This window comes from Saimiri boliviensis, chromosome 1 (assembly GCF_048565385.1).
Source record: "Saimiri boliviensis isolate mSaiBol1 chromosome 1, mSaiBol1.pri, whole genome shotgun sequence".
In the NCBI taxonomy this organism is placed as follows: domain Eukaryota; kingdom Metazoa; phylum Chordata; class Mammalia; order Primates; family Cebidae; genus Saimiri; species Saimiri boliviensis.
The window spans coordinates 291,466,990-291,493,709 of NC_133449.1; the positions used below are offsets into that span (position 1 = coordinate 291,466,990).

Consider the following 26,720-nt stretch of genomic DNA (forward strand, 5'->3'; position numbering starts at 1 on the left):
TCAGGTTCCCTAACTGTATACAAATCCAATCAGCTAGAAGGGTGATTAGTTTGTAAATGACTACTACATTTCTTCTCACTGTGTTGGCTCAATTTTTCCAACCTCTCTGTCTTCATGGCTCCTAAATTTTCTCTATCCCCAACATTTTTTATGCTTCAATGTCTAAGTTAATCTTCGCTGATAATTTCCTGCTGACGAACTCTGTTCCACTAAGAAACACCTAATCAAGCCCTCTTTTGTGCCCCTCTTGTGTCCTATGCACACTTTCTGTCACTGAGTCTAACACATACCTCCAAAACATTCCTTGTTTATATGTTCACTTCTCTCTACCACACTATAGAGCATCTTTGAAAACAGGGACTCTGTCTCATTCATCACTGAATTCCCCTGTGCCTATCACAATAGCTGGCACACTATACATATTAAATATCTTTTCTGAATGAATTCACCCTGTGAAAGGTTTTTCCAATAACTCACATGGGTTTGAGTCAACACCACTACCTCAATGACTTCTGTCCTTCATTTATGAGGAACTGATGGGGTAAGAAATATAACTCAGTATATGGCCAAATAATGCTTCTATACTGACTGTGATCAAACCATGACTAGACACTCAATAATATCACATTACCACAAAACTGAGGAATTATATCAGATATGCTCCTAAAAATCCACATACTGTTAAATTCAACATCCTCATCTGCAGCCAGCCTGAGGAGAAGGCCAACACTGAGGACAGCAAAGGAGATCCACAGAGGTATCTGGGACTCTGATGACATTGTTGGGACTATAGATCAAGCAACCCTCAAGCCCATTCTTCTGCTGGACTTCCTGTTAAATTAATGTTTCAACCAGTAGGGGTTCTGCTACCTGCAAGAACAAGTTTTCTTTAAAGAACAAGTTCTTTAAAGAGCTGCTCCTCACCTTAGAGTTGCAATCTTTACTAATAAGGCAGAGTTCCTAGGTAAAGACAGGTGGAGTTCAGCAAACAGGAAAACCTAACATCAGCCTGGGGGCTTTCACTGTGAAACTACGCAAAACTGCTTTGCTTCCACCAGTACAGGCAATAAACACTGCAAGATGAAACTTTAAAAGAAGACCAAGTTCTTTTTAACTACCATTAACTCTGGAGTTTATTTTCTTTGCTAAAAATCAAATATTCAGTAATTTTTAAAAAATAGTTATTGCCTATATGCTTTTTCAGTATTTTCAGCACACAAAACATATAATCTTCAACATATAAAGTAAGCAAAAGCCAAAGGGCATCTAGACCTTCACCACATACTATAAATGTGAAGTTTCTGAATCACTAAGATAACTCTGATTCTGTTATTTAAAAAAATTAGTTTTACTTACCAGAAAAACTAGTGATCCATCAAGTCCTAGCATCTAAAATAAACAAAAATGATATGAATTAACTCAAGATGCAATAGAATTTTCTATTCTATGAAAAAACACATTTTCTTTCAATATCTTTAAACATAGTCATCCACTACTTCCCAATACCTCCTATCATTTTCAGAAAATAAAAAAAAAATGAAAATGTTTATGGGAGTTCTATATTTTGGCTTTTATTCAAAATTATATGATTTATAAAGTCTAAAAAAATTTCATCTTTGATTTGTTACTGAAGATATAGAGCTAATCAAGACTTCATAATACAACTGTTATTATTTTGTCAACTGAAGCATGAAAATAGTACTTAAATTTAAATTGTTACTTTGTTTTCAAAAGTCCACAATTTCAGGTAAAACATTTCCTAAATGGAGCAAGGTTTTGTAAGATACAAAAAAAGCCACCAACGTCACAATAGTTTCACCACAAAAAGTATGACTTAACTTTCTCTAGGAATAAAAATTCTAGTAACTTTTCATCAACTGTAACTACAAAATTAGTGTATACATCTAAATATATCAAAGTTTAAAATATATTTTAGGATTAAAACACCAGGATACTTGACAGAAAAAGGTCGTACTCTTTCCCATGTAAGCTCTTCAGCAGCTCGGTCCCATTCTAAAGCATTCCAGTTCATGTCATCTGAAAATATAATTGCAATTTAAAGGTTATTGATGGAACTTGAACTAAAAATAATAATTAATAAAAAATAGTAAAAAGTATTAAAAATAGTAAAATTTAGTATTTTGTAAGCTGTTGTTCGGAAGCTAAGCCACATTTCCACACTGAGTATTTGTTTGTCAGGGAACAAATAAGAATTAAAACATACATATAAATAAATAATACATATAAAAGGTGGTAATCCTAGATTGAGATAAAAGCTAGAAAAGGAATAAATAGGGTTATGTGAAAGAGAGGAATTCAATAGCTCTAAGTCAGGAAAGAATCTGGCAGATTTAAGAAAAGTCAGGAAGCCAGGGCACTAGGACATTCTGAGTGATGATGAGGGTAGTAGACAGACAGAAATCACATCAACAGGAATGTGGAGTCTGGATTTTATTATTTAGTAATATAATGGGAAAATGACTAAAAGATTTAAAGGCAGCAGAGTAATATGAACTATGTGGAGCAAGAATGGAAGGAGAAAGAATAGTTAGGAGCTACTATATTAGATTAAGAGAGAGAAATAATGGCCAGGCCCTAGGGTAGCAGCAGACTGCATTCTTAGAGCCTCTGACCTCTCCTGCAAATGCCCCCTGTTCCCATTACACAAGTCACTTTTTCTCATCCTTCAGAGGTCTCAGCTCAAATATAACATACTCTGAGCTACCTGGCAAACCTTATTTAAAATAGGTCTAGGCAAGGCACAATGGCTCATGCCTGTAATCCTAGCACTTTGAGAGGCCAAGGCAGGAGGATCACTTGAGCCTAGGAGTTCAAGACCAGCCAGGACAACAGGAAGAATTCGTCTTTACAAAAGAAAAAAAAAAAAATAGCTGGGCATATTGCACACACCTGTAGTCTGAGCTACTTGGAACTGAGGTGGGAGGGTCGCTTGAGCCCAAAAGGTCAAGGCGATAGTGAGCTGGGTTTGTGCCACTGTACTCCAGCCTGGTGACAAGACCAAAACCTTGTCTCAAAAAAATTAAATAGATCTCTCCCCAACAGCATCCTCAGAGAAACCCACACAACACTTACCAAGACATGTATGTCCTAATTCTTCACTAAACCAGAAACTTTGGGAATGCAGCAGCATTTTGTTTTGTTTTGGTCACAGTTATGAGCTTAGTGTCTAACACTGCCTGACACAAAGAGACACTCAAATATCAGGCATGTCAAGCAGACCCAGAGACAGTGCAAAGCTTGACAGGAAAACTCTGGTGGGAGGGAGGAAAGGAAGTGAGCGACCGACAGCTGACGGGCAGACCCTGTCCTTGACCTTTTATTTTTTGAAGATGGAGTCCTGTTCTGTCACGCAGGCTGGAGTGCAGTGGCAAGATCTCGGCTCCCTGCAATATCCACCTGCTGGGTTCAAGAGATTCTCCTGTCTCAGTCTCCCAAATATCTGGGATTACAGACACGCACCACCACACCCAGAATATTTTTTGTATTTTTAATAGAGATCGGTTTCACCATGTTGGCTGAGCTGGTCTTGAACTCCTGACCTCAGGTGATCCACCTGCTTCCTGTCTTGAATCTCCTTTTACATTCTAGAGTTAACACTGCTCGAACATGAGACATCTGATTTCTTTAGATGGCACCTTGTCTTCAGTATACACTTCAAGATTCTTTTTCAATTTTAAAAGTTGCACTGACTTAAAGGACAAGGAAAGAGATAAGCAAATAAATGAGGTACATCTGTATCAAAGTCCTTTATTTTTAAAAAAAGTAGTACTTAATCCAACTTAAAAAATAACTTCCTCCTACCTATCCTATAAGAAAGTCCTGTGTAAAAAGGATTTTAAAACACAAAACATGCCCTGTTTCATAGGAAAAAAACATATTTATGCATATGTACTTCCATAAATGCCAGTGTGCCAAAATAAAGTAAAAATAAGTTAGAAATAGAATTTCAGAACATTAAAATTTGGAAACGCCAGTTCTTTTCCTCTATGCAAATTGAGAGCAGATTTACAGTGCTGAAGAAACAGGACATATAAGCAGTCATTACCCTGAGCTCCGTTATTAGCATCTGCCGCATCTTCCACACCAGCATCATCTTCCTCCTCATTCTCCTCCTCCTCCTCTTCTGCCTGGTCATCCTGGGCGTCAGGGTTTTCCCCCACCACTGCATTCTCAGCTGGTGGGTTAGCAGGCTGATCAGCAGCAACATTTTCTGCACCATTTCCTCCTGCTGGAGCCTAAAAATCACAGAAAAGTCCAGAAATTCAGATCTACTTGTCTGTTTTCCTGTTTCCAAATTACATTATTCTTACATTTAAAAAAAAAAAAAAATCAGACCGGGTATAGTGGCTCACGCCTGTAATCCCAGCACTTTGGAAGGCTGAGGCAGGCAGACTGCTTGAGCCCAGGAGTTCAAAACCAGCCAGGGCAGCACAGCAAGACCCTGTCTCTATATAAAATTTAAAAGTTAGCCAGGCATGGTGGTTTGTGCCTGTCCCAGCTACTCAGGAGGCTGAGGTAGGAGGATCTCTTGGGCCCGGAGGTTGTGAGGCTGCAGTGAGGTATGCTCATGCCACTGCACTCCAGCCTGAGTGACAGAGCAAGACCCAATCTCAAAAACCCAAAACAAACAAAAAAACTAGAAAACAAATATAAACCCTACTAAATTTTTTTTTAAAAAGAAAATCTTTCAAGGATATCTTTTTTAAATGTATCCAATGTGGGACCAATTTTAGTATATAAGAATATAACCTCGCTTCATGTAAATATTCATTCGGTATAGTTAAGGGATCAACAGTTCACAAAGCATCACAGAAAATGGTTAAGAAATCTAGCTCTCTTAAAAATAACCTTTTAAGAAAACATCTTTTGTGTTTACTGACATCATCAGGGATGAAAATACATTTTTTTAAAAACCCTACACACACACACACACACACACACATATATATATATATATATATATAACTTAATTATCTGTTATCAAACACTTGAGGAAATGTTTTCAAATTTCTGCTCAGTGGGTAAGACTGTGCATATGAACTTTAGTATACCCCCTAATGCTGTTTCCAATCCAGCTAGAAAATTAAGAGGCAAAATCGTAATATCACTTTCTTGATTTTTCACATCTCTCTTAATCTTCACCCAAACCTTTCCACTGCCCTTCTTTGTAATAACAAATGAGTTATGAGGGACATGGAAGTCAAGAGTTTGAGTCTTAGTGAGAGACAATAATTTCCATGACCTACCTAAATACATTTTGGGGTAGGGGAGTTACCTCATTTTGGTGATGTCCCGCAGCATTGAAGGGTGGAGCAGCATGCTCCAACCAAATTGGTGCTCCCCCATGGACTATCTGCTCTCTCAACCACACCAGGCTGATGAATGCACACAGGGTACATGTCACCACAAAACAACCCTGCAAACAATCTGCCAACAAATTTTCCCTATTAAAAAAAAAAAAGTACATATAATTACTCAAAAGAACACTTAAAATTAAGAAAACAAAGGTAAAAAGTTTTCTTTTACACTGAAGCCTCAAAAAAAAAAAAAAAAAAAAAAAAAAAAAGCCAGAAAAATAAATCATAAGTTTTTGGATGAAAATCTCAAGTTTCTCCAAAAGAATTATTTGTGATGATGTTAAAATTCTAATATGAGAACCTATATATATGTACATACTTGTATTAGATATCTTATTTAGGCATCAAATATCAGAACTATATGGAAATTCGCTATCCATAGCCTATCTTTTGTACGTGGCCTAGAAACAGAAAGGCACAAGCAGAAAAGACAAAAGCAGCCTAACACCTGACAAAAGCCATGTATTAAATTTATCTAATTTACCGAAGGTTAAAAAAACTCTGTCTAACTCTAAGAATTTCTGTATTTTTACACAAGTTTTAAAACTTGATTAGCTGACACCTGAACCCACACAAATTAACAGAATCATCAAATTAGAAAAGAGAAGCATCCCCAGAAAAACCTAATGACAACATTAAATAATGAAGGCTGAGAAATATTCAGTATGCCATGTGTAAGACAAAGAGGTCTATTATAAATTTTATAGAATTTTGTCACACTTGGCCAGGCGTGGTGGCTCACACCTGTAATCCCAGCACTTTGGGAGGCCAAGGCAGGCAGATCACTTGAGGTCATAAGTTTGAGACGAGCCTGGCCAACATAGTGAAACTCCATCTCTACTAAAAACATAAAAATTAGCTGGGCATGGTGATATGCGCCTATAATTCCAGCTATTCAAGAGGCGGAGCAGCAAAACTGCTTGAACCCAGGAGGCAGAGGTTGCAGTGAGCTGAGATTGAGCCACTGCACTCCAGCCTGGGTGACAGTGTAAGACTCTATCTCAAAAAGCAGAATCACCTGAACTCAGAAGGCAGAAGTTGCAGTGAGCCAAGATTGAGCCACTGTACTCCAGCCTGGGCAACAGTGAGACTCATCTCAAAAAAAAAAAAAAAAAAAAAAAAATTCACTTAGAAAGCAAATGAAGTTTTGATGCTAACTGCAAATGCACCAAAAGTCTATTAGCTTCTCAACAAATCCAGAAAGGTGAAGTATGTTTCCTTTAGTAATCATACAAGAAAATGCACCAAGTATTGTCATACTGAGGACCATTTTGTCCTTTTCCTCTATTAAGAGGCTTAGCTTTCCTTCCCTAGTCCATGTTTATGATTTCAGAATTATTCAGATAACTCAAAAACCTCTGGAACGTTAGCCCTCGGAAAATCCAGTATTTTAATGGAATCACGTTTTCCCTCCACAGAAAACCACGGGAAGTGTCAATCTGGTAGACCTTGACCCAGCAGCTCCAAACTTTAACTAAATTGGCATGGCCCCTAGGAGAATACTGCCTACAATATGTCCTAAATCAAGAGGAATTCAAAGTACCACCTTACTAAGGAACTCTCCAGGCCATTAAATTCTGAAAGGTTGGGACCAAAATATCCCCTTTACATCTTCCTTGCCATCAGCAATAATACTTTTTATTACAGATATTAACCATTTGGTGACAAACTCTAGAGTCCTTTTCCCTTATTCCTTCAATCTGGGCTGGTTTTGTGAATTCCGGACAAAGGTGATGCTGCCCAAATTCCAGAGCTCAGAATTCTGAGGGCTTGTAAGCTTCCATTCTTGCCCTTTTAGAATGCTGTCCTGAGACTACCATGTAAAGAAGCCCCACCTGCATTCTAGAAGATAAGAGGCCTTAGGAGGAGAACAAAGACATCTCAGACAAACCATCTTAGATCATTAAGTCCCAGTAAAACAGCTCAGTGACTTAGACAAGCCCAATAGATGAAAGGCTCAGCTGAGCCCAGCCCAAACGGCTGACCCCAGAATTATAAGCAAAAAAAATGGTAGTTGTTTTAAGCCACTAAGGTTTGGGACAGTTTGTTTTGCAGCAATAGATTAAGTGATACAGTGCACCTACAGATGACCTCAATTACTGAGTTACAGAATATATAGCAACTTATAAGACATTAAGGAAATTTAAAGTAAAATTTTGCAGAAAAAAATCTACAGAGAATATAAAATATTATTCAGAAAAAAAGAAAGTTTAGTTACAACTTCTATCAGAAAAACTGGCTCAATTTTCCAAACTGTAAAAAAAAACCAAGACATGTTTATAATTTCTTTCAACTATCCCCACCAGGCCTCCAGTGTTCCTCTGGAGTCAACAGTGGTCTAATGAAAGCAATTCAAGCAACCCTCAAGCCAATCAAGTCAGAGGGAAAAAGAAGCCTGCCAATATAAGGCAAGCAACAATGCTTAATGTCAATTTACAGTAAAGTAACTACAAGCAAGTTTTAGCATTTATATTCTAATAATTATAAAAAAATTTTAAAAATAAACCTGAGTTCAAATGTGTATATTAAAAACACACATTAACTCTTAGCCAAGCACAGTGACTCATGCCTGTAATCCCAGCATTTTGAGAGTCTCAGGCAGGCAGATCACTTGAGGTTAGGAGTTTAAGACCAGCCTGGCTAACATGGTGAAACCCCATCTCTACTAAAAATATTTAAAAAATAGTCAAACTTGGTGCCACACGCCTGTAATCCCAGCTACTCAGAAGGCTGAACCAGGAGAATCACTTGAAACCAGGAGGCAGAGGCTGCAGTGAACTGAGATTGTGTCACTGCACTCCAGTCTGTGTGACAGAGCCAGACCTTGTCTTAAAATAAATAAAAATATAAAAATTAGCTGGTCATGGTGGCGGGTGCCTGTATTCCCAGGTACTCAGGAGGCTGAAGCAGGAGAATCACTTGAACCCAGGAGGTGTAAGCTGCAGTGAGCAGAGATCACATCTACCCTAGGTAAAACAGAGCAAGATTGTCTTAAAAAAAAAAAAAAAAAAAAGAACTCTCCTTATATGAACATAAGACAGTAGTTATGTATCTTAAACTGCATGACAGCCTATTTAAAAAGTCATCTCATCATTACAAAACAATCCCATAAAACACGAATATTTTAAAAGAAATGTCATTTACATTTATCAGCTACTTCTACTGCAGCTATAACTGTTAGTATAATAGACATAAATTATTTGCCCTCAAAACAGATAATTTACAAATTATAACAAAAATAAATATGCAAAGAAAAAAGCAAGCATCATCTATACCATGCAATGTTTGTCACACAGGTTCAATACTCACGTTGACAGCATATCTAATGGCAGTGTCAGTAGTGAGCTCACGGAGCCAGTAAACAAGCACTTGTAGATGCGGCCTACCAAAAAAGAGCATGATGGCATACAGTCACAACTCGCATCATGAACTCATAGAGCTGCTCAAGAAAGCACAGGTAAAGTGGAACGCCACAAATGCCATTGAAATAAACGTTTAGTCTTTACAAGCCTGAGTCTCAAAATACTAAATTTTTTTAAAACATGGTCAAGCACAAATAGAGTGACAATGAAGAGTAAATGTTACAGAGTCATGTTTACCACTTAGATTCTCTCTAGGTTTACTTGCTTTTTTTTAATTGAATGAGCTTAGATGTTTGAAAAGAAAAATCTAAACTGAAGATCTCCAAAATTACAATATAACTCATTTTTTAATTCTAGAATTCCAAAATTCATTAAATCTGCTCATGAAAATAAAAGGTTTCCATTTTGGAGGTACAAGTCTTTGAAATTAAGAGAATTTTTCAGTAGAGCATGTACTGCAATGCCATAAATGTCAACCTGACAATCAATATTTTAAAAGCACAGATTGACAGGTCCTCTAAAATACAGAATATATTATTCTAAATTCTGGCCATTTAGGGAAAGACAAAGTATGGGTAAATGTACTGCTATTCCCTTACCATCTTTGTCAGAAAAGGCAGAAAATCTTTTAGTCAGAAAGGCAGAATTCTAGACAGAATGAGGTAACAGACCACAGATTTGAAAATGGGGCACAAGAATAAAAACCTCAGGCTTTCTTGCAAACCAGTATTTGTTTATTACCTTAAGCATTCCCTATAAAACCTTGTTAACAGAAATTTTCAGTGACTTAAATGGCGTTTTCAAAACCAAGTCAAAATGGAAAGGTAAGAAAAGATTTTCTGTAATAAAAATTACTTACATATGTTTATAAAATACACAAGTATGCTTTTAACAATGTAAAACTGACATAAACCAAATGTTTAGATAGGTGAATGAGTTCACATGCAGTAGTCCCTAATACAGTGCTGTGCATCATTAAAAAAAGACAGCAGAACACGCACTTAAAATGGAAAGACAGCCAGGGTACAATGGTAAGGTAAAGAGAAAAGTTCTAGAATACGTATCGTGTGATGTAATTTAAATTACACATGTGTATCTGAATATAAACAAGTTAGAACAGAAATCAAGCTTGTGATTAATAACTGTGTTAAATCTTTCAAGACTTTACTTTTGCCTATTTGATCTACTGATTTCAGAGAGGCACATTAGTCTTCCACTATGGCTGTGAGTGCTTTACATATTTCAAGGCCCAGTTTTCTAGTATATAAAAGCTCTTTAATTCTATTTTCTTAATGGAGTATGCCTTTTATTAATATGAAATATAATGCTTTGCCCCATTTAATGCATTTGAATGATATCTGACTGATTAAAATTGCTCTGGCTTTTTGTTAGCCATTTGCTAACAAAATTATTTTTCCATCTCTTTAGTATTAACCTGTGCTGCTTTGTATATTCTCTTGTAGTGCAAGTTTTATACTACACATTTATGGAGCTCTCTCTTGTCATAGAGAACTCTAAACCCTTATAATTACAGATATATTTATCTATTTCCCTACTTCCTTCCTCTGCCTTCCCTTACTTTTTTTCCTGCCTTTGTTTGAAATTTCCAAATTTTATTTGCTGTTTCCCACTCCCAGTTCCCAGGATGAAAAACTGATCATCCTATTTCTATTCTTCTAGCAGTTGCCCTTGAGTTTTCTTATGTCTTTATAAAAGCACATTTCTACATAAATCTTAAGTGTACAGATGGGTGAATTTTTAAAATATGTATATCCTGGGTAACTACCACCCAAATCAAGATGTTCCATACTTCCAGCTCCCCAGAAGGCTCTCTCAAGCTCCTTCCGAGGCAACAGCCCCTGCAAAAGGTAATCACTATTCAGACCTCTATCACTATAGATGAATTTACCCTGTTTTAAAATTTCACATACATTCAATCATACAATTTTATGCCTGGCTTGTTTTTGTCAAAGAAGCAAAATTAATCTATGTTATTTCAAGTCACTATAGTCAGTTCTTTTTTCACTGCTATGTAGTATTCCATTGTATGAATAAACCACAACGCACCCATTCTACTATTAACAGGCATTTGACTGATTCTAGTTTTTAAGTACTATTAGTAAAGCTGCTGTGGTCATTCTTATATATACGTCCTTTAGTGAACATAAAGTTCTTCTTCTGTTAGTTATATTCCCAAGAATGGAACTGCTAGATCGTAAAGTATCTGCAATATTTAGCCTCAGTAGATACTGCCGAACAGTTTTCTGAAAAGTTACAACATATGCACTCCCTCTTGATTACTGTATATGTTTCAGATGCTCCACAGCCTAAGCAACATTTGGCACAGTCTACTCTTTTTATTTCTTGTCACCCTCCCTGTACATTTTTCTAATGATGCTGAGCACTTTTCCATGTGTTTATTGGCTATTGTTGTCCCTTGTCCCTGGAACATTGACTGGGTTTCAGACTCTCCTCAATAATAAAATAAGCAAATGCTCAAATTCCACATTCAGCATTGCATAACCCACAGATAGGAGGGCTTAGTATATTTAGCTATCTTTCCAGAAATACCTGTTCAAACCTTCTGTCCACTGTTTAACTGGGATGTGCTTGCCTTTGTTATTATTTTATATACTCTAGATGTAAGTCCTTTGTTGGATATGTGTACCGCAAATATCTTCTCTCACTCCATGGCTGGGCTTGCCTTTCAAAATTTTTTTTTTTTCATTGCATTTTAGGTTTTGGGGTACATGTGAAGAACATGCAAGATTGTCGCATAGGTACACACATGGCAGTGTGATTTGCTGCCTTCCTTCCCCTTCACCTATATCTAGCATTTCTCCCCCTGCTGTCTCTCCCCAACTCCCCACCCCCCACTGTCCCTCCCCTATTTCCCCCCAACAGACCCCAGTGTGTAGTGCTCCCCTCCCTGTGTCCATGTGCTGTCATTGTTCAACACCCGCCTATGAGTGAGAACATGTGGTGTTCAAAATTTTTTTTTTGAGTGCCAGATTCAATTGCCTTTTATTCTTAAAAGTGTCTAAGGATGAAGAGAAGTTCTTAATTTTAAGTATGTTCAATTTATCAGTATTTTCTTTTATGCTTATTCGCCTATATTTTATTTTAGAAGTTTCTCTTTAACATTCACTCTCAGGCTTTTAATTCATCTCAAATTAATTTCTGTGTTAGGCTGAGGTTGAGGTAATGATATGATTCATTTTTTTCTGTATGGCCATCTGGTTGTTGCTACACCTTGGCCATCTTTTTTCCACTGATCTGTGGTGGCACTTTTGTCGTTAATCATGTAACAACGTAGTTGTGAGTCTAGTTCTGGACTCTGGTTACTCTTGTATTTTTAATGCATAGTTACACTATATTTTTCTACCTACATCTAGGACATCTATAATCTCCCCACAAATGAGAGACAAGACATTTTAAAAGCTTTCATTTCTATCTTCCCCTCAAAATTTCTCCCACGTTAAGATCATCTGGAATTTTAGTTCCAGGCTGTTCCGCAAAACCTATTAATTATTGTAGACTAACAATTGAGCCTTAGCTATGTGAAAGTCGTCTTCTTTGTACCTCACATCCTTCTCTCCTTGCTCATTTAGTAAAGTATATCCTCAAACAGGTTTTTCAAAAAGGTTTAAGGTGGTCAATTTTCCAAACCTGTACATCTATTGAAACGATTGTAGTTTCTCCTTCCATCTGAGAATAATTTGCAGCAAGGGAATTTTAGGTTCAAAAATGTCAAATGTTGAAGATTCCATTGTCTTCTAGCATTGAACATTGCTAATTTTAAGTCTGATGCCACCCTTATTTTCTTTACTTTGTAGGATAATCTGGAAGCATACAATCTCTATACCTCCATCACCAACACTTTACCCAGCTCTGGAAAACTTGAGACTATGCCTAAGTTTGTGAGACTTTTCCTTTACCATGCCAGCATTATCTTTCTATCTAAAAGACACCAATTGTTTCCTCATCTCCACTAGACTAGCCTCCATTTCTCAGCAGGTATTTCTCATACTTGTAACTACTTGTAACTACTTTGTCCCTCTGAGTTACATCCTGTGAGATTTCCTTGGTACAATTTTCTAGTTAACTCACACTTCAACAGTACCTATATTCTGCCAGTTGGTGTATCTTCCAATAATTTCATTTCCATAGGTCATCAAGCTTATTGTATCATATTATAAGGAGACATGAGGATATTAATTATACCAATTAAAACTCTTGTTTAGCTCTGATGAATCTTTCTATATATTCTGCCACCCATATACTATCTACTTCTCTCCATGTCTATAAAAACAACAAAGAATCCAAGAGTATTGCAGGGTTGATTAGTATACCAATCTCCCAAAGAGCTTCCTATATCTGAAAGATAAGCCTCCTAACTATTTAGGACCATTACATGTGTGAGTACTTTTTAATTTTTATTTTATCTTGATTTTGTTGAGGCAAGTCTCACTCCATCGCCCAGGTCGGAGTGCAGCAGCATGATCTCGGCTCACTGCAACCTCTGCCTCCTGGGTGCAAGTGATTCTTCTGTCTCAGCCTCCCAAGTAGCTGGGATTACAGAGGCATGCCACCACACCCAGCTAATTTTTGTATCTTTAGTAGAGAGGGGGTTTCACCATGTAGGTCAGGCAGGTCTCAAACTCCTGACCTCAAGTGAATCCGCCCCCCTTGGCCTCCCAAAATGCTGGGATTACAGGTATGAGCCACCACACCCAGCCATGTGAGTATTTTTTTAAAGAAGGGTTGCAGAATCCCAAAAGAATTCATCTTTTGCAGTCCTTGAAAGCTCCAGTATACTTCAAATCTAATTATGATTTGATTTTACTTTTTCAATTCTTTGATGAACTTTCATGGTTAGCCTCTCTGTATGCTGTGTTCTTTCCCACATTCATCCAAGAAACTGACCTGTTAAACTCATTCTTAGTTCAGTTGAACATCTTCAAAGTAAGGCTTTCCTAATACATGACATTATGGCATCAAATAACTAAACATCATTCAAATAATAATATGATACAATATTGCTTTATAATATTAAATACTTATGAAATGTTTAAATAACACCAACCAGAGGCATGAATACTTACATGCTGTAAGAGGAACAACTCCCAACCATGCAAAGGCCACAAGTGTATAATGAAACCAGTATCGTATTGCAGTACCAATACTTGTAACCAGTCCAGCAAATATGTCTTGAATTGGAAGCCGTGAAGGCATATCTGGAGAATAAACTATAAGCAGGAAAAAAGTACTTACAATTTCATGAATATTTGAAAACAGCTTAATTCATAAATATAAAATACATTAAACTTCCAATATTTACCTTGTGCTTAATTTTTTTCCTATTTAAAAAAATAAACCAAATAGTTACAATATCACATTTACCCAAGAAGTCATTCATGAGGCAAATCATATCTGAAATGTGGAAATCAACAGAAGGCTCTGAGCAGGAAAACTGTTCAATAGATGTTCACATGCCTTGCTCATAGCCAAGAATCTCATACAAGGCTGATTTATACGTATTTTAACATTCAACCAATATAATCATCTGGTTTCCCAAACTATAAAACATATGTAAAGCAAGCAGGAGCAAAAGATGAAGCTGACAACATGCCATCAAAAAATAACTCCTCCAAATATAAGCATTAAATAGCACTCAAAAAGCATAACAGTCTGCAGCATATCTTCTCAAGTGGGAGCAAACATCCCACTGACACTTGTAAGCCACTTTCCCAATGTTAGCATAATACTTAAAATTTCAAATGATAAATACAGCATCTTCCTACTACTCTGCAAAATGTAGTGGGAAGAGAGAAAAAAACATTCTTTCTTCTGAATCATTCTGGACCATTCAGAAAAAGAAAGATTCTACCACCTTTTAGAAGGATTCCTGTTTAAAATGGCTCAATAAAAAACCATTGCTTATTATTAAAAAGCTCTACAACAGGTAGCTCAGAAAGAACATATAAAAAAAAACATATGGGAAACATACAGGAACATCCAAGAAAAACAAACACCTTTCTCCAATAAGACCAAAACAAGAAATTATGATATACCAGGTTTTAAAAGCAATGATCTAAAATTTATAAGAGCACTATCACAAATGGTTCACTCCATGAACACTGAGAAATAAACAATTAACAATATAGCAACTTCTTTTTTTTTTCTTTTTTTTTTTTTTTTGAGACAGAGTCTCACTCTGTTGCCCAAGCTGGAGTGCAGTGGTGTGATCTCGGCTTACTGTAACCTCTGCCTCCCAGGTTCAAGTGATTCTCCTGCCTCAGTCTCCCAAGTAGCTGGGGTAACAGGTGCCCGCCACCATGCCTGGTTAATTTCTGTATTTTTAGTAGAGACAGGGTTTCCACCACATTGGCCAGGCCGGTCTCAAACTCCTGACCTCAGGTGATACACCTACCTCGGCCTCCCAAAGTGCTAGGATTACAGGCGTGAGCCACCGTGCTCAGCCACAAATAGCAACTTTTAATAACACATGCCCACAGATCATGGACTTCAACAGGATATCTAGTATATAAGAACAAGTCATTAAAACCAGTAATAATAGAGGTTTTTTGAGAAAGATAAAACAGAATATAACTATTAAATACCCAAGTGAATATTCCTAGCAACAGAACTTCATGAAGATATTCAACTATTTAGTCTTAGTCTCCTATAAACTTTGACAAGCTGTATGGCTTTTATGTACTACAGAAAATTAATGACTACAAAATAACAGAATTGGCTTTTTTTATGATGATGAATATACAGCTCCAAAAGTGAAAATGTAGTAACTTTAATCATTTATACTCATCAAATAAAAATAAAGTAAAACACTACTTTACAGCATTTATATTGAGAAGCTCAAGATGCTTTAAACACACACACACACACACACACACACACACACACACACAAACTAAAACATGAAAAATCCTTTGTAAGGGAAGACAATATAGGGGGTCCCAGAATAAAAAATTATGCTTCAAATTTTTAATAATTTACTAGCACAATCCTCTACTTATTTAAGATGAACCATATTAAATATTAATAGCCACAGGAATTACAGTTAAAATCTTAAAGGGTGCAAAATATTTTATGAAGGCTTGTGGTTATTGACCTTAAAAAGTTTGTCTCACAAAAAAACTGTAATTTTTCAAAACTCTGTTTGGCCAGGCAATGTGGCTCACGACTGTAATCCCAACACTTTGGGAGGCTGTGACAGGAGAACTGCTTAAGGCCAGGAGTTCAAGACCAACTTGGCAATATAGTGAGATCCCTCTCTATTTTTAATTCATTATTTTTTTAAAAAAGCTTTGTCTTTATGACTATTATCCTAATCTACACAAGCTTAACTCAAAACATAGTCCAAGGCCGGGCACAGTGGCTCAAGCCTGTAATCCCAGCACTTTGGGAGGCCAAAGCGGTGGATCACAAGGTCAAGAGATCAAGACCATCCTGGTCAACATGGTGAAACCCCATCTCTACTAAAAATACAAAAAATTAGCTGGGCATGGTGGCACATGCCTGTAATCCCAGCTACTCAGGAGGCTGATGCAGGAGAATTGCCTGAACCCAGGAGGCGGAGACTGTGGTGAGCCAAGATCACATCATTGCACTCCAGCCTGGATAACACAGAGCGAAACTCAAAACATAGTCCAAATTTGAAGATAACTGAATATCTGATGAAATCAAGGCATCACTGAATTTTTCTAGGTGGATAATGGTATTCTAGTTATGTTTTTTAAAAAGAACCCTTACCTTTTAGAGATACATACTGAAATATGTACAGATGAAATTATAAATGTTAGAATTATTTTTAAAAAGAATGGAGAAAAAAAGGCCAGGCGTGGTGGCTCACGCCTGTAATCCCAGCACTTTGGGAGGCTGAGGCAGGCGGATCATGAGGTCAAGAGATCGAGACCATCCTGGCCAACATGATGAAACCCCGACTCTTCTAAAACATACAAAAATTAGCTGGGCGTGGTGGCATGCGCCTATAGTCCCAGCTACTAGAGAGGCTGAGGCAGGAGAATTGCTTGAACCCAGGAGGCAGAGACTGCAGTGAGCTGAGGTTGCGCCACTGTACTCCAGCCTGGCACCTGGCGACAAAGCAAGACTCTGTCTCAAAAAAAAAAAAAAAAAAAGGAGAAAATAATAAAAGAATAAAAAGGCAGAGAACAAGAGCATATGTAAAACAAGACAAGCCATGAGTTGAAACTAAGTGATGGGTACATGTGGACTTGCCAGATTTTTTTATGTGTTTGAACTTGTCTACAATTAAAAGGAAAAAAAATTTAAAGACAAAAAAAACCCACCCAGCAAATTAAATCTCAAACATATGTGTGTGTTGAAAGGGAGCATACAGTTTTTAAAAATATTTTCCTAAATAAAATAGCAATACTTCCTATTACTATCAAAGATAATCAAGCTGAAAATAGTTATTTTAAAAATGCTTAAGCACTTTTATTCCCTCTTCCTCTGTCAACTGATCGTATTAAACAACTTTATGCTACCCATAATAACCAAAAAAATGCAGTTAAAATGTCTTAAGAACTTACTTGGTGTAAAAGCAAATCTGTGCTTGCATAATTCACAGTATTCTTTTCGACTGTGTTTCAGCCACTGAACTAAGCTGTAATTATAAACAGATTCATAAGTACAGTGTTTACAACAAAGAAGCATTAGTTTTGCTGAAAACATTGTTTTTATTAAAAATTTATATATCATAGTTTTTATAGTTTCAAAAACGTCAAATTTAGAATATTCTTAACTTTTTTTAACTGCTTTCTAAGAATAAAAACTACAACAGCTAGAGAGAAAAGAAACACATTTTTCTACCATTAAAAGAGGTCAATTAATCAAAATTAATTTCTTCAAAGCAAAATGAATATGAAAGAATCTCCAAGCATCAACATCAGTTCTAATCCTGGTCTGATAATACCGGTACCTGGTAGCTAGGTCTGAATCCTGGTTCTGCCATTAACTGGCTGGCTATGAGGCCCAGGACAAGTTATCTAACCTTCCTATGCTTCAGTTTCTTCATTTGCATAATAACAATAATCCACACCTCACAGTTTTTTCTTATAAGGATTAAATGAGTTGAGATATATAAAACACTCAGAACAGTTCTTGGCACAAAGTACTTCATAAATGTAAGTTATTATTATGCCGAGTCAAACTAGAAAACCGTAACACTTTCGGAGGACAAAATAAGCTCTCCATTGTAGAAATAAACAAAAGGGTAATCATGTGTACCCAGAATGCAATACACCAAAATAACAGCCATGGTATTAAGAATTACTGGATAATTTCTTCTTCAAATTTTTGAATTTTTACCAAAAAAAAAAGAGTTTTTTAGTTTCCTGTGCTCAGGAAAATCCAATAAAAAATTTAAAAAATAATTACAGAGAAACGTCATCGAAATGATCCCTGTTATCATATACAGGACAAAACTGAAGCTCAGACTTACACAATTTTCTAAAAGTATGACTTACCATTCTTGATGGATAAACTTAATACTGCCAGTACATACACAAGGATGATAAAGCGGTTTCTCAGGTGTTCCTTCCGACCGACACACTCTACATATGTCTGTCAATGAAAGAAGAAAATGGAATTTTCCTTTGGTTATAACTTTAAGAGAAAAAAAAACAACAGATAACCATAAGCCAAAATATTGTACACTAAAGCAAGAATCTATCACTTGGCAAAACATTAATAGCATGGAGAACTAAAAGTTGTGATTAAGTTGCTATTCAAGTATATATTTAAAACTAAAAAATTTCCTAAATAATGCATTAAAAGATGAGCTGTTCCCTTTGTATGACAGCTTTTAAATAAATCAAAGTTGAAAATAACAGGAACACATGGCTTTATTTAAAACTATACTCTCCCACAACAAATAACAGAAATAGGTAAAATCAGGTCACCATTAGCATCCTAACAGTTTTAAACTCCAGTCTTAACAATTTAACAGTTCAAAGTCCTAACAGTTTAAACTCCACAAAACACATTTGAGGACTCAACATAATAACAGCAGTTAGACTACATGCCTTTCATGTCACCTCACCGCACAACAGTGTGAGATAGACAGACAGACAGACAGACACACACACACACACACACACACACACACACACACACACACACACTCAATCACTCTCTTTTAAGAACTGGTGGGGAAGGGGATGCTCCAAAACCAAAAAAGCACCAAGCCAGAGAGATGAGCTGGAGGCCACCTTAAGCAAGAGACAGGAGTCTAGTGCTGAGAGGTCTGAGGACTGCAGTCCACCCCTCTCACCCAGCACTGCGCAGCTCTAGGAGCACATCTGTCTGTCCTCCTGCCCAGAGTGGCCCCTAAGCAGCACAACCAGCACAACGGCAGAAGAACCGCAATTGATCCTTCGCACTCTCACTCTAAAGCTCCTATGTGGATCCACTTAGTGAACCCTAGTTATAACGTTTATTTTAGACCGTTCTCAGCTATCCATCAGGGCCAGGCGCTAATCTCTAGTGGCCAATGGGAGGGACAATGGGCAGAGGCTTAATGCACGCTTTTGGCCTGCTCTCTTACAGGCAATTCTTCCTTAATGGGGAATTACTACAATCCCAATCCCCATCACTAATGGACTTAACGGGTCTCTGGCACCCATCGGATTCCAGTGAGCACATGCTGAGAGCAGTGTGGTGCATGGTTCCAGGCATTTAAGAGCAACACAGGCCTGTGGCTACTCTTCCACACGTGGGAGTGCACACCTTTTCTATACTGGTGGAGAGATCTGTCTGGTTATTCAATAACCAAGGAGACTACTGGTGTACTAACCAGTTGGGTGATTCTGAGCCTAAATGCTCAATCTCAGATGGCTAAATGCCACTTGCCTAAATTGAGGAATGCCCAACACTCACCTAACTGGTTAGCATGCTAGTCTCCCTGGTTATCGATGAACCATCAGTAGAATCTCTTCATCAAGTAGAAAAGTCATGCACCTCCACTCCATGAACAACTAATTAATCAATCCGTCTGTGCCGGAAGCAGGTAAGGTTGTTCATCTTGAGTCAAATTAAGCTCTCTACTGCTGCTGCCTTTCAGTTCCAGCTTTGAACACAGACCTTTCCCCTACCACACCCAAAGGGTTCTGGTTTCCTGGAAGTGCCAGTATGGGCAATAATGCAGTGGTCAACATCACCACATTTATGTTTGTAACTACACAGGGCCTGAACCTCTTTAAACTTTCCACTTTCACCTTCATCCTTGGTTAATGAAAACATCCTTTGCAAAAGCTTTCACTCTGCTCAGACTTATTAACGGCCCAAAATTTGAGTCCTAGTGGTGCAATACTAATGCCCCAACTGCCCTGTTTAATCAGCTTCCACAAAGTTCCGACACAAAATAAAACCACACTCCCATTCCATGATTCCCACCAGCAGTATCTAGGCAGCCCATGCTACACTGAACACTAATTTTAAGTGCACACTTTATCGCCAGGGAAACTCAGGGAAGAGCCCATAAGGTACCAAATGGCAAAGAGCATGGACTTTCTTGCAATAGACCCCAGCAGCACCCGAGATCCTAAGATCCAAAAACAAGCTTTTTTTTTTTTTTTTTTCAGTGGAGTTTCACTCCTGTTGCCCAGGCGCTGGAGTGCAGTGGCGCCATCTCAGCTCACGGCAACCTCCAACTCCTGGGTTCAAGCCTTTCTCCTGCCACAGCCTCCCAAGTAACTAGGATTACAGGTATGCGCCCCAACACGCACAGCTAATTTTGCATTTTTAGTATAGATGGGTCAGCCTGACCCATCTATACTAAAAATACATGTTGGTCAGGCTGGTCTTGAACTCCTGACCTCAAGTGATCTGACCACCTCGGCCTCCCAAAGTACTGGAATTACCAGCATGAGCCACCGAGCCCAGCCAGAACAAGCATTTTAACTGCCACAGAGTCATCACACCACATTGAAAATGAGATTACTGCGGCTACCAGCACCAGATTTGCCCTGCCATAGATCCTCCTTAAAGGACTTAAAGTAGACTCTTTCCAACTACAAGGCCTTGAAAGAGTCCTATATTGTTTTCATCACTGTCCTCCAGGATTAGGAGTGCGTAATTTGTGCGCCAGCTACCTTCCTTAGATAGGGTATTAATTTATCAGGCTCTCTCTGCAGAACCAAATTGGGTTTCCCTATTACTAAGATTCTTGGTCATGGTGGTCACCTCAGTATGCACCACAACTGCCACCTAAGAGTGACAGGGCCATGGCGGGGCGGGGGCTGGGGGGCTGGAATGTGACTGATCTAGGTTACTAAAAATCACCAGAGTCACTAAAGCCGCAGGTGTGGATCAGCTCTACAATGACCAGTTATTTATGTAGGAGCTGAACCCAGCCCCGATCCAGCCATTCACAACACCGCTGAGGAGTTAGAGACACCTGTGGATTAACTTTTGAGACTGGCATGTGCTACTACTGTAGTATCTACCAGGGAGAGTGGGTGCAAGTGTGGATGTACAGGTGCCAGGCGTAGGGTCTGGGCTCCCTAGCCCACACTCAGATGGTTGTATAAGTAGAAGTAAGGCATAGCAGCCACAACATGGCAAAGGGTGTCCCACCCATGGGACGCTGCCCTCCAGGAATATGACTGGTCGGCCATTGAATATGGCGTGGGATATGGCAAAGATAATCCTATTGGTACACTGCTGCCTGTGAGATGCAAGGACAACAGGTGGCGTGAAATCCATGTGGGTACAGCAATTGGTCATTTGGTGGGCTCATTCCATGATACAGACCACTGTCACCTAGGCAACCTAGTCCTGCACAGCCTGAGAAAGCTGCAGTTGGAAACAAAGCAGGGTCAAATTCCAGGGCACACTCACCCAGAGGAGGCACTGCTTACTCCAAGAGGATGGCCAGCTAGTGAATGGTGGAACAGCACAGGTGGAGTGGGGAGACAGACATGGATCTCCACTTAGGAGAATATAAACACATACATGAATTAGAACACTGATTTTTCAGAAGACCCCTGTCCTTCTGAATGACAAACCAACAAACAAATACCAAGCAAACCCAACAACTCTAAAATTAAGCCCCAGGGGGCTCTGTTTAGCCTAGAGGAGAGAACTGGAATCCCAAGTTTCTCACTCAGAGAATGCAAGGACACAGCTACTATCCTAGTAACACTAAGTTGTTTTTTTTTGGTTTTTTTTTGTTTGTTTGTTTGTTTGTTTTTTGAGACGGAGTTTTGCTCTTGTTACCCAGGCTGGAGTGCAATGGCACGATCTCGGCTCACTGCAACCTCCGCCTCCTGGGTTCAGGCAATTCTCCTGTCTCAGCCTCCTGAGTAGCTGGGATTACAGGCACGCACCACCATACCCAGCTAACTTTTTGTATTTTTAGTAGAGACGGGGTTTCACCCTGTTGACCAGGATGGTCTTGATCTCTTGACCTTGTGATCCACCCGCCTCGGCCTCCCAAAGTGCTGGGATTACAGGCTTGAGCCACCGCGCCCGGCCTATTTTTGTTTTTTTTTTTAAGAGACAGGGTCTTGCTGTGTCGCCCAGACTGGAATTCAGTGGCACCACCATAAATCACCGTAACCTCCAACTCCTGGTCTCAAGTGATCCTCCCATCTCAGCTCCCAAAGCACTGGGATTACAGGTGTGAGCCACCATGCCCATTCCCTAAGACTTCTTTTTCACTTATTGTCTTGCCAGTTTGCAGTGGTTTTTCTAGAGGCTATATAAGACAATAGAATAAATGCAGCTAGAGATGAAAAGACCCAGCTGCTTCTCATTAAAGTAGGTATTCAAGAGATCTGCAAATATAAAACAAATCCACTTTTTCCTCATCAATTCTGGGGGGTCTGGAGTATTACTTTCATGAAAAATAGTATTTATATTAATACATAATCCGTGTTATTTTAAAGCAAATTAATAAATACTTTCAATTGTTCTTTAAGGAGTTTGTCAAGAGGAAGAACAAGTGCATTTATCCATTTGTTACTTTAAGTGGTTTTGACTACATGAAAACAATGACAGGCTAGGTCTCAAGTGGGGAAAAAAATAATCCTAAAGGGAATTCTAACATACCATTATTTCCAAACAGCATGAACAACTCTTTAAAATCTCTCTTGTATCTATTTTCACATATAGTCTATTGTGTAATGCAGTACAAAAAATTATAGGAATGCTGGGAAGATGGCCGCCTAAGAACAGCTCAGGACTTCAGCTCCCAGTGAAAGTGCAGAGGGTGAGTGGACGCCGCATTTCCAGACGAACTCTTATTGCCCACAGACCAGGAGATACCCAGGCAGAGGGGTCGCCAGCATCGCAGTCCCAGCCGGTGCGGCTGTTTTGGCCCCCGCGGGGCTGATTCCGCCCGCGCGGCTGCTGTGACCACTCCCTGTTGCTGCGGTTCTCCGTACAAAAGCCACTGGTCTGGGAGCCCTCTTAGCTGGCGAGCAGAGCCCTGAGACGGCAGAATAGCCCATTCATCTGAAATAGCGAGTCAGGCCAGGAGATTCCTAGGCAAAAAATCCGCCAGGAGCCGGCGCCGCGGTTCGAGCCGACTCCGTGAGTCGCAGCACGGAAGATCCCGGCGCCTTTTCAACAAGCGACCGGAACGCGGGGTTAAAAGAAAAGACTCTGAGTCAGGGAGCCAGGTGACCAGGCTCGGTTGGTCCCACCCCTCCACCCCCAACAACAACGAAAACAAAAACAGTAATTGGAAACCCTCTGGGTTGAGCCCTTCAAACCAAGCACAGCTGAACCAGGACGGGCTGACTCGGTGGGGGAGGGGCTTCCGCCATTACTGAGACTCTCCACCACTACGGAGGCAGGCTGCCGTTGCCGAGGCAACCTGCCACAACAGAGAGAGTCCACCATAACAGAGGCGGGGCCACCATTGCCCAGACAGTTCCAACTACGCCCATATAAAAAGGACTGCAGGGAAGAGCTCAGGGCAGCTGGGCGGAGCCCACGGCAGCTGGGCGGAGCCCACAGCAGCTCAGCAAAGCCCCTGCAGGCAGGCAGAGGCTAGGCGTGCTGCTAGCTGGGCGGGTCCGACCTGAAAGAAAAATCAAAAAAGGCAGTAGTGCAACGGAAACTCATAAAGCTCCAACTCCCTGGGACAGAGACAGACAACAGGTGGATAAACCCACAAAAATGGGTAGAAACCAGCGTAAAAAGGATGAAAACTCCCGAAACCAGAACACCTCTCCTCCTAAAAGTGATCACAACTCCTCACCAGCAAGGGAACCAGACCGGATGGAGAAGGAGGGTGATGAAATGACAGAACCAGACTTCAGAAGGTGGGTAGTAAGAAACTACAATGAGCTAAAAGAACATGTTCTAACCCATCGCAAAGAAAATAGGAACCTTGAAAAAAGATTGGACGAACTGCTGACGAGAATGGACAGCATAGAGAGGAGTATAAGTGAATTGATGGAGCTGAAAAACGCAACACGAGAACTTCGTGAAGCATGCACAAGCTTCAACAGCCGAATTGACCAAGCAGAAGAAAGGATATCAGAGGTCAAAGATCAACTCAATGAAATAAAAAGAGAAGGCAAGAACAGAAAAAAGCGCAAAAAGGAATGAACAAAATCTTCAAGAAATGTGGGACTATGTGAAAAGACCTAATCTACGTCTGATAGGTGTACCTGAATGTGATGAAGAGAATGAATCCAAGCTGGAAAATACTCTTCAGGATATTATCCAGGAAAACTTCCCTAACCTAGCAAGGCAGACCAATATTCAAATCCAGGAAATACAGAGAACACCACAAAGATATTCCGCAAGAAGAGCAACGCCAAGGCACATAATCATCAGATTCACCAGGGTTGAAATGAAAGAGAAAATGCTAAGGGCAGCCAGAGAGAAAAGTCGGGTTACCCACAAAGGGAAGCCCATTAGACTCACAGCAGATCTCTCAGCAGAAACCCTACAAGCCAGAAGAGACTGGGGGCCAATATTCAACATCCTTAAAGAAAAGAACTTTCAACCCAGAATCTCCCATCCAGCCAAACTAAGCTTCATAAGTGAAGGAAAAATAAAATCCTTTGTGAACAAGCAAGCACTCAGAGATTTCATCACCACCAAACCTGCTCTACAAGAACTCCTGAAAGAGGCTCTACACATATAAAGGAACAACCAGTACCAGCCACTCCAAAAACACACCAAATGGTAAAAAAGCATCAACACAATCAAGAATCTGCATCAACTAACCAACAAAACAGCCAGGTAGCATCAAAATGACAGCATCAAATTCACACATAACAATACTATCCCTAAATGTCAATGGACTAAATGCCCCAATCAAAAGACACAGACTGGCAAATTGGATAAAAAGCCAAAACCCATCAGTGTGCTGTATCCAGGAAACCCATCTTACATGCAAGGATACACAAAGGCTCAAAATAAAGGGATGGAGGAAGATCTACCAAGCAAATAGAGAGCAAAAAAAGGCAGGAGTTGCAATTCTCATCTCTGATAAAATAGACTTTAAAGCAACAAAGATCAAAAGAGACAAAGAAGGACATTACATAATGGTAAAAGGATCAATGCAACAAGAAGAGCTAACGATCCTAAATATATACGCACCCAATACAGGAGCACCCAGATACATAAGGCAAGTTCTTAATGACTTACAAAGAGACTTAGACTCCCACACAATAATAGTGGGAGACTTTAACACCCCATTGTCAATATTAGACAGATCAACCAGACAGAAAATCAACAAGGATATCCAGGACCTGAATACAGACCTGGAACAAGCAAACCTAATAGACATTTACAGAACTCTCCACCCCAAATCCACAGAATATACATTCTTCTCAGCACCACATCACACCTACTCTAAAATTGACCACGTAATTGGCAATAAATCACTCCTCAGCAAATGCAAAAGAACAGAAATCATAACAAACAGTCTCTCAGACCACAGTGCAATCGAGTTAGAACTCAGAATGCAGAAACTAACTCAGAACCGCACAGCTTCATGGAAACTGAACAACTTGCTCTTGAATGTTGACTGGATAAACAATGAAATGAAGGCAGAAATAACGATGTTCTTCGAAACCAATGAGAACGAAGACACAACATACCAGAATCTCTGGGACACATTTATTTTTTTTTGTTTTGTTTTTTTTTTTTTTTTTGAGACGGAGTTTCGCTCTTGTTACCCAGGCTGGAGTGCAATGGCGCAATCTCGGCTCACCGCAACCTCCGCCTCCTGGGTTCAGGCAATTCTCCTGCCTCAGCCTCCTGAGTAGCTGGGATTACAGGCACGCACCACCATGCCCAGCTATTTTTTTTTGTATTTTTAGTAGAGACGGGGTTTCACCATGTTGACCAAGATGGTCTCGATCTCTTGACCTTGTGATCCACCCGCCTCGGCCTCCCAAAGTGCTGGGATTACAGGCTTGAGCCACCGCGCCCGGCCGTCTGGGACACATTTAAAGCAGTCTCTAAAGGAAAATATATAGCAATGAGTGCCCACATGAGAAGAAAGGAGAGATCTAAAATTGACACCCTATCATCAAAATTGAAAGAGCTAGAGGAGCAAGATCAAAAAAATTCAAAACCTAGCAGAAGACAGGAAATAACTAAGATCAGAGCAGAACTGAAGGAAATAGAGACACAAAAAACTCTTCAAAAAATCAATAAATCCAGGAGCTGGTTTTTTGAAAAGATCAACAAAATAGACAGACCACTAGCCTGATTAATAAAAAAAGAAAAGAGAGAATAACCAAATTGATGCAATAAAAAACGATAAAGGTGATATCACCACAGATTCCACAGAAATCCAAACCATCATCAGAGATTATTACAAACAACTCTATGCACATAAACTAGTAAACCTGGAAGAAATGGATAAATTCCTGGACACCTGCAACCTCCCAAGCCTAAACCTGGAAGAAGCCGAAACCCTGAATAGACCAATAACATGGTCTGAAGTCGAGGCAGCAATAAAGAC

The 26,720-nt window shown here is 39.3% G+C and overlaps 1 protein-coding gene across 1 annotated transcript in view; it reads right to left on the reverse strand.

Moving 5' to 3' along the window:
* MARCHF6 (membrane associated ring-CH-type finger 6) overlaps window positions 1-26,720 on the reverse strand; it is an 89,798-nt gene that overhangs the window by 42,797 nt on the left and 20,281 nt on the right. Inside the window, exons 2-9 of the mRNA XM_039479121.2 lie at window positions 18,250-18,346; window positions 17,314-17,387; window positions 13,846-13,989; window positions 8,688-8,760; window positions 5,297-5,465; window positions 4,067-4,256; window positions 1,976-2,037; window positions 1,357-1,389 (exon numbers count right to left, since the gene is read on the reverse strand). Coding sequence (XP_039335055.1) covers window positions 1,357-1,389; window positions 1,976-2,037; window positions 4,067-4,256; window positions 5,297-5,465; window positions 8,688-8,760; window positions 13,846-13,989; window positions 17,314-17,387; window positions 18,250-18,346 — 842 coding nt within the window. The remainder of the gene's footprint in view (window positions 1-1,356; window positions 1,390-1,975; window positions 2,038-4,066; window positions 4,257-5,296; window positions 5,466-8,687; window positions 8,761-13,845; window positions 13,990-17,313; window positions 17,388-18,249; window positions 18,347-26,720) is intronic.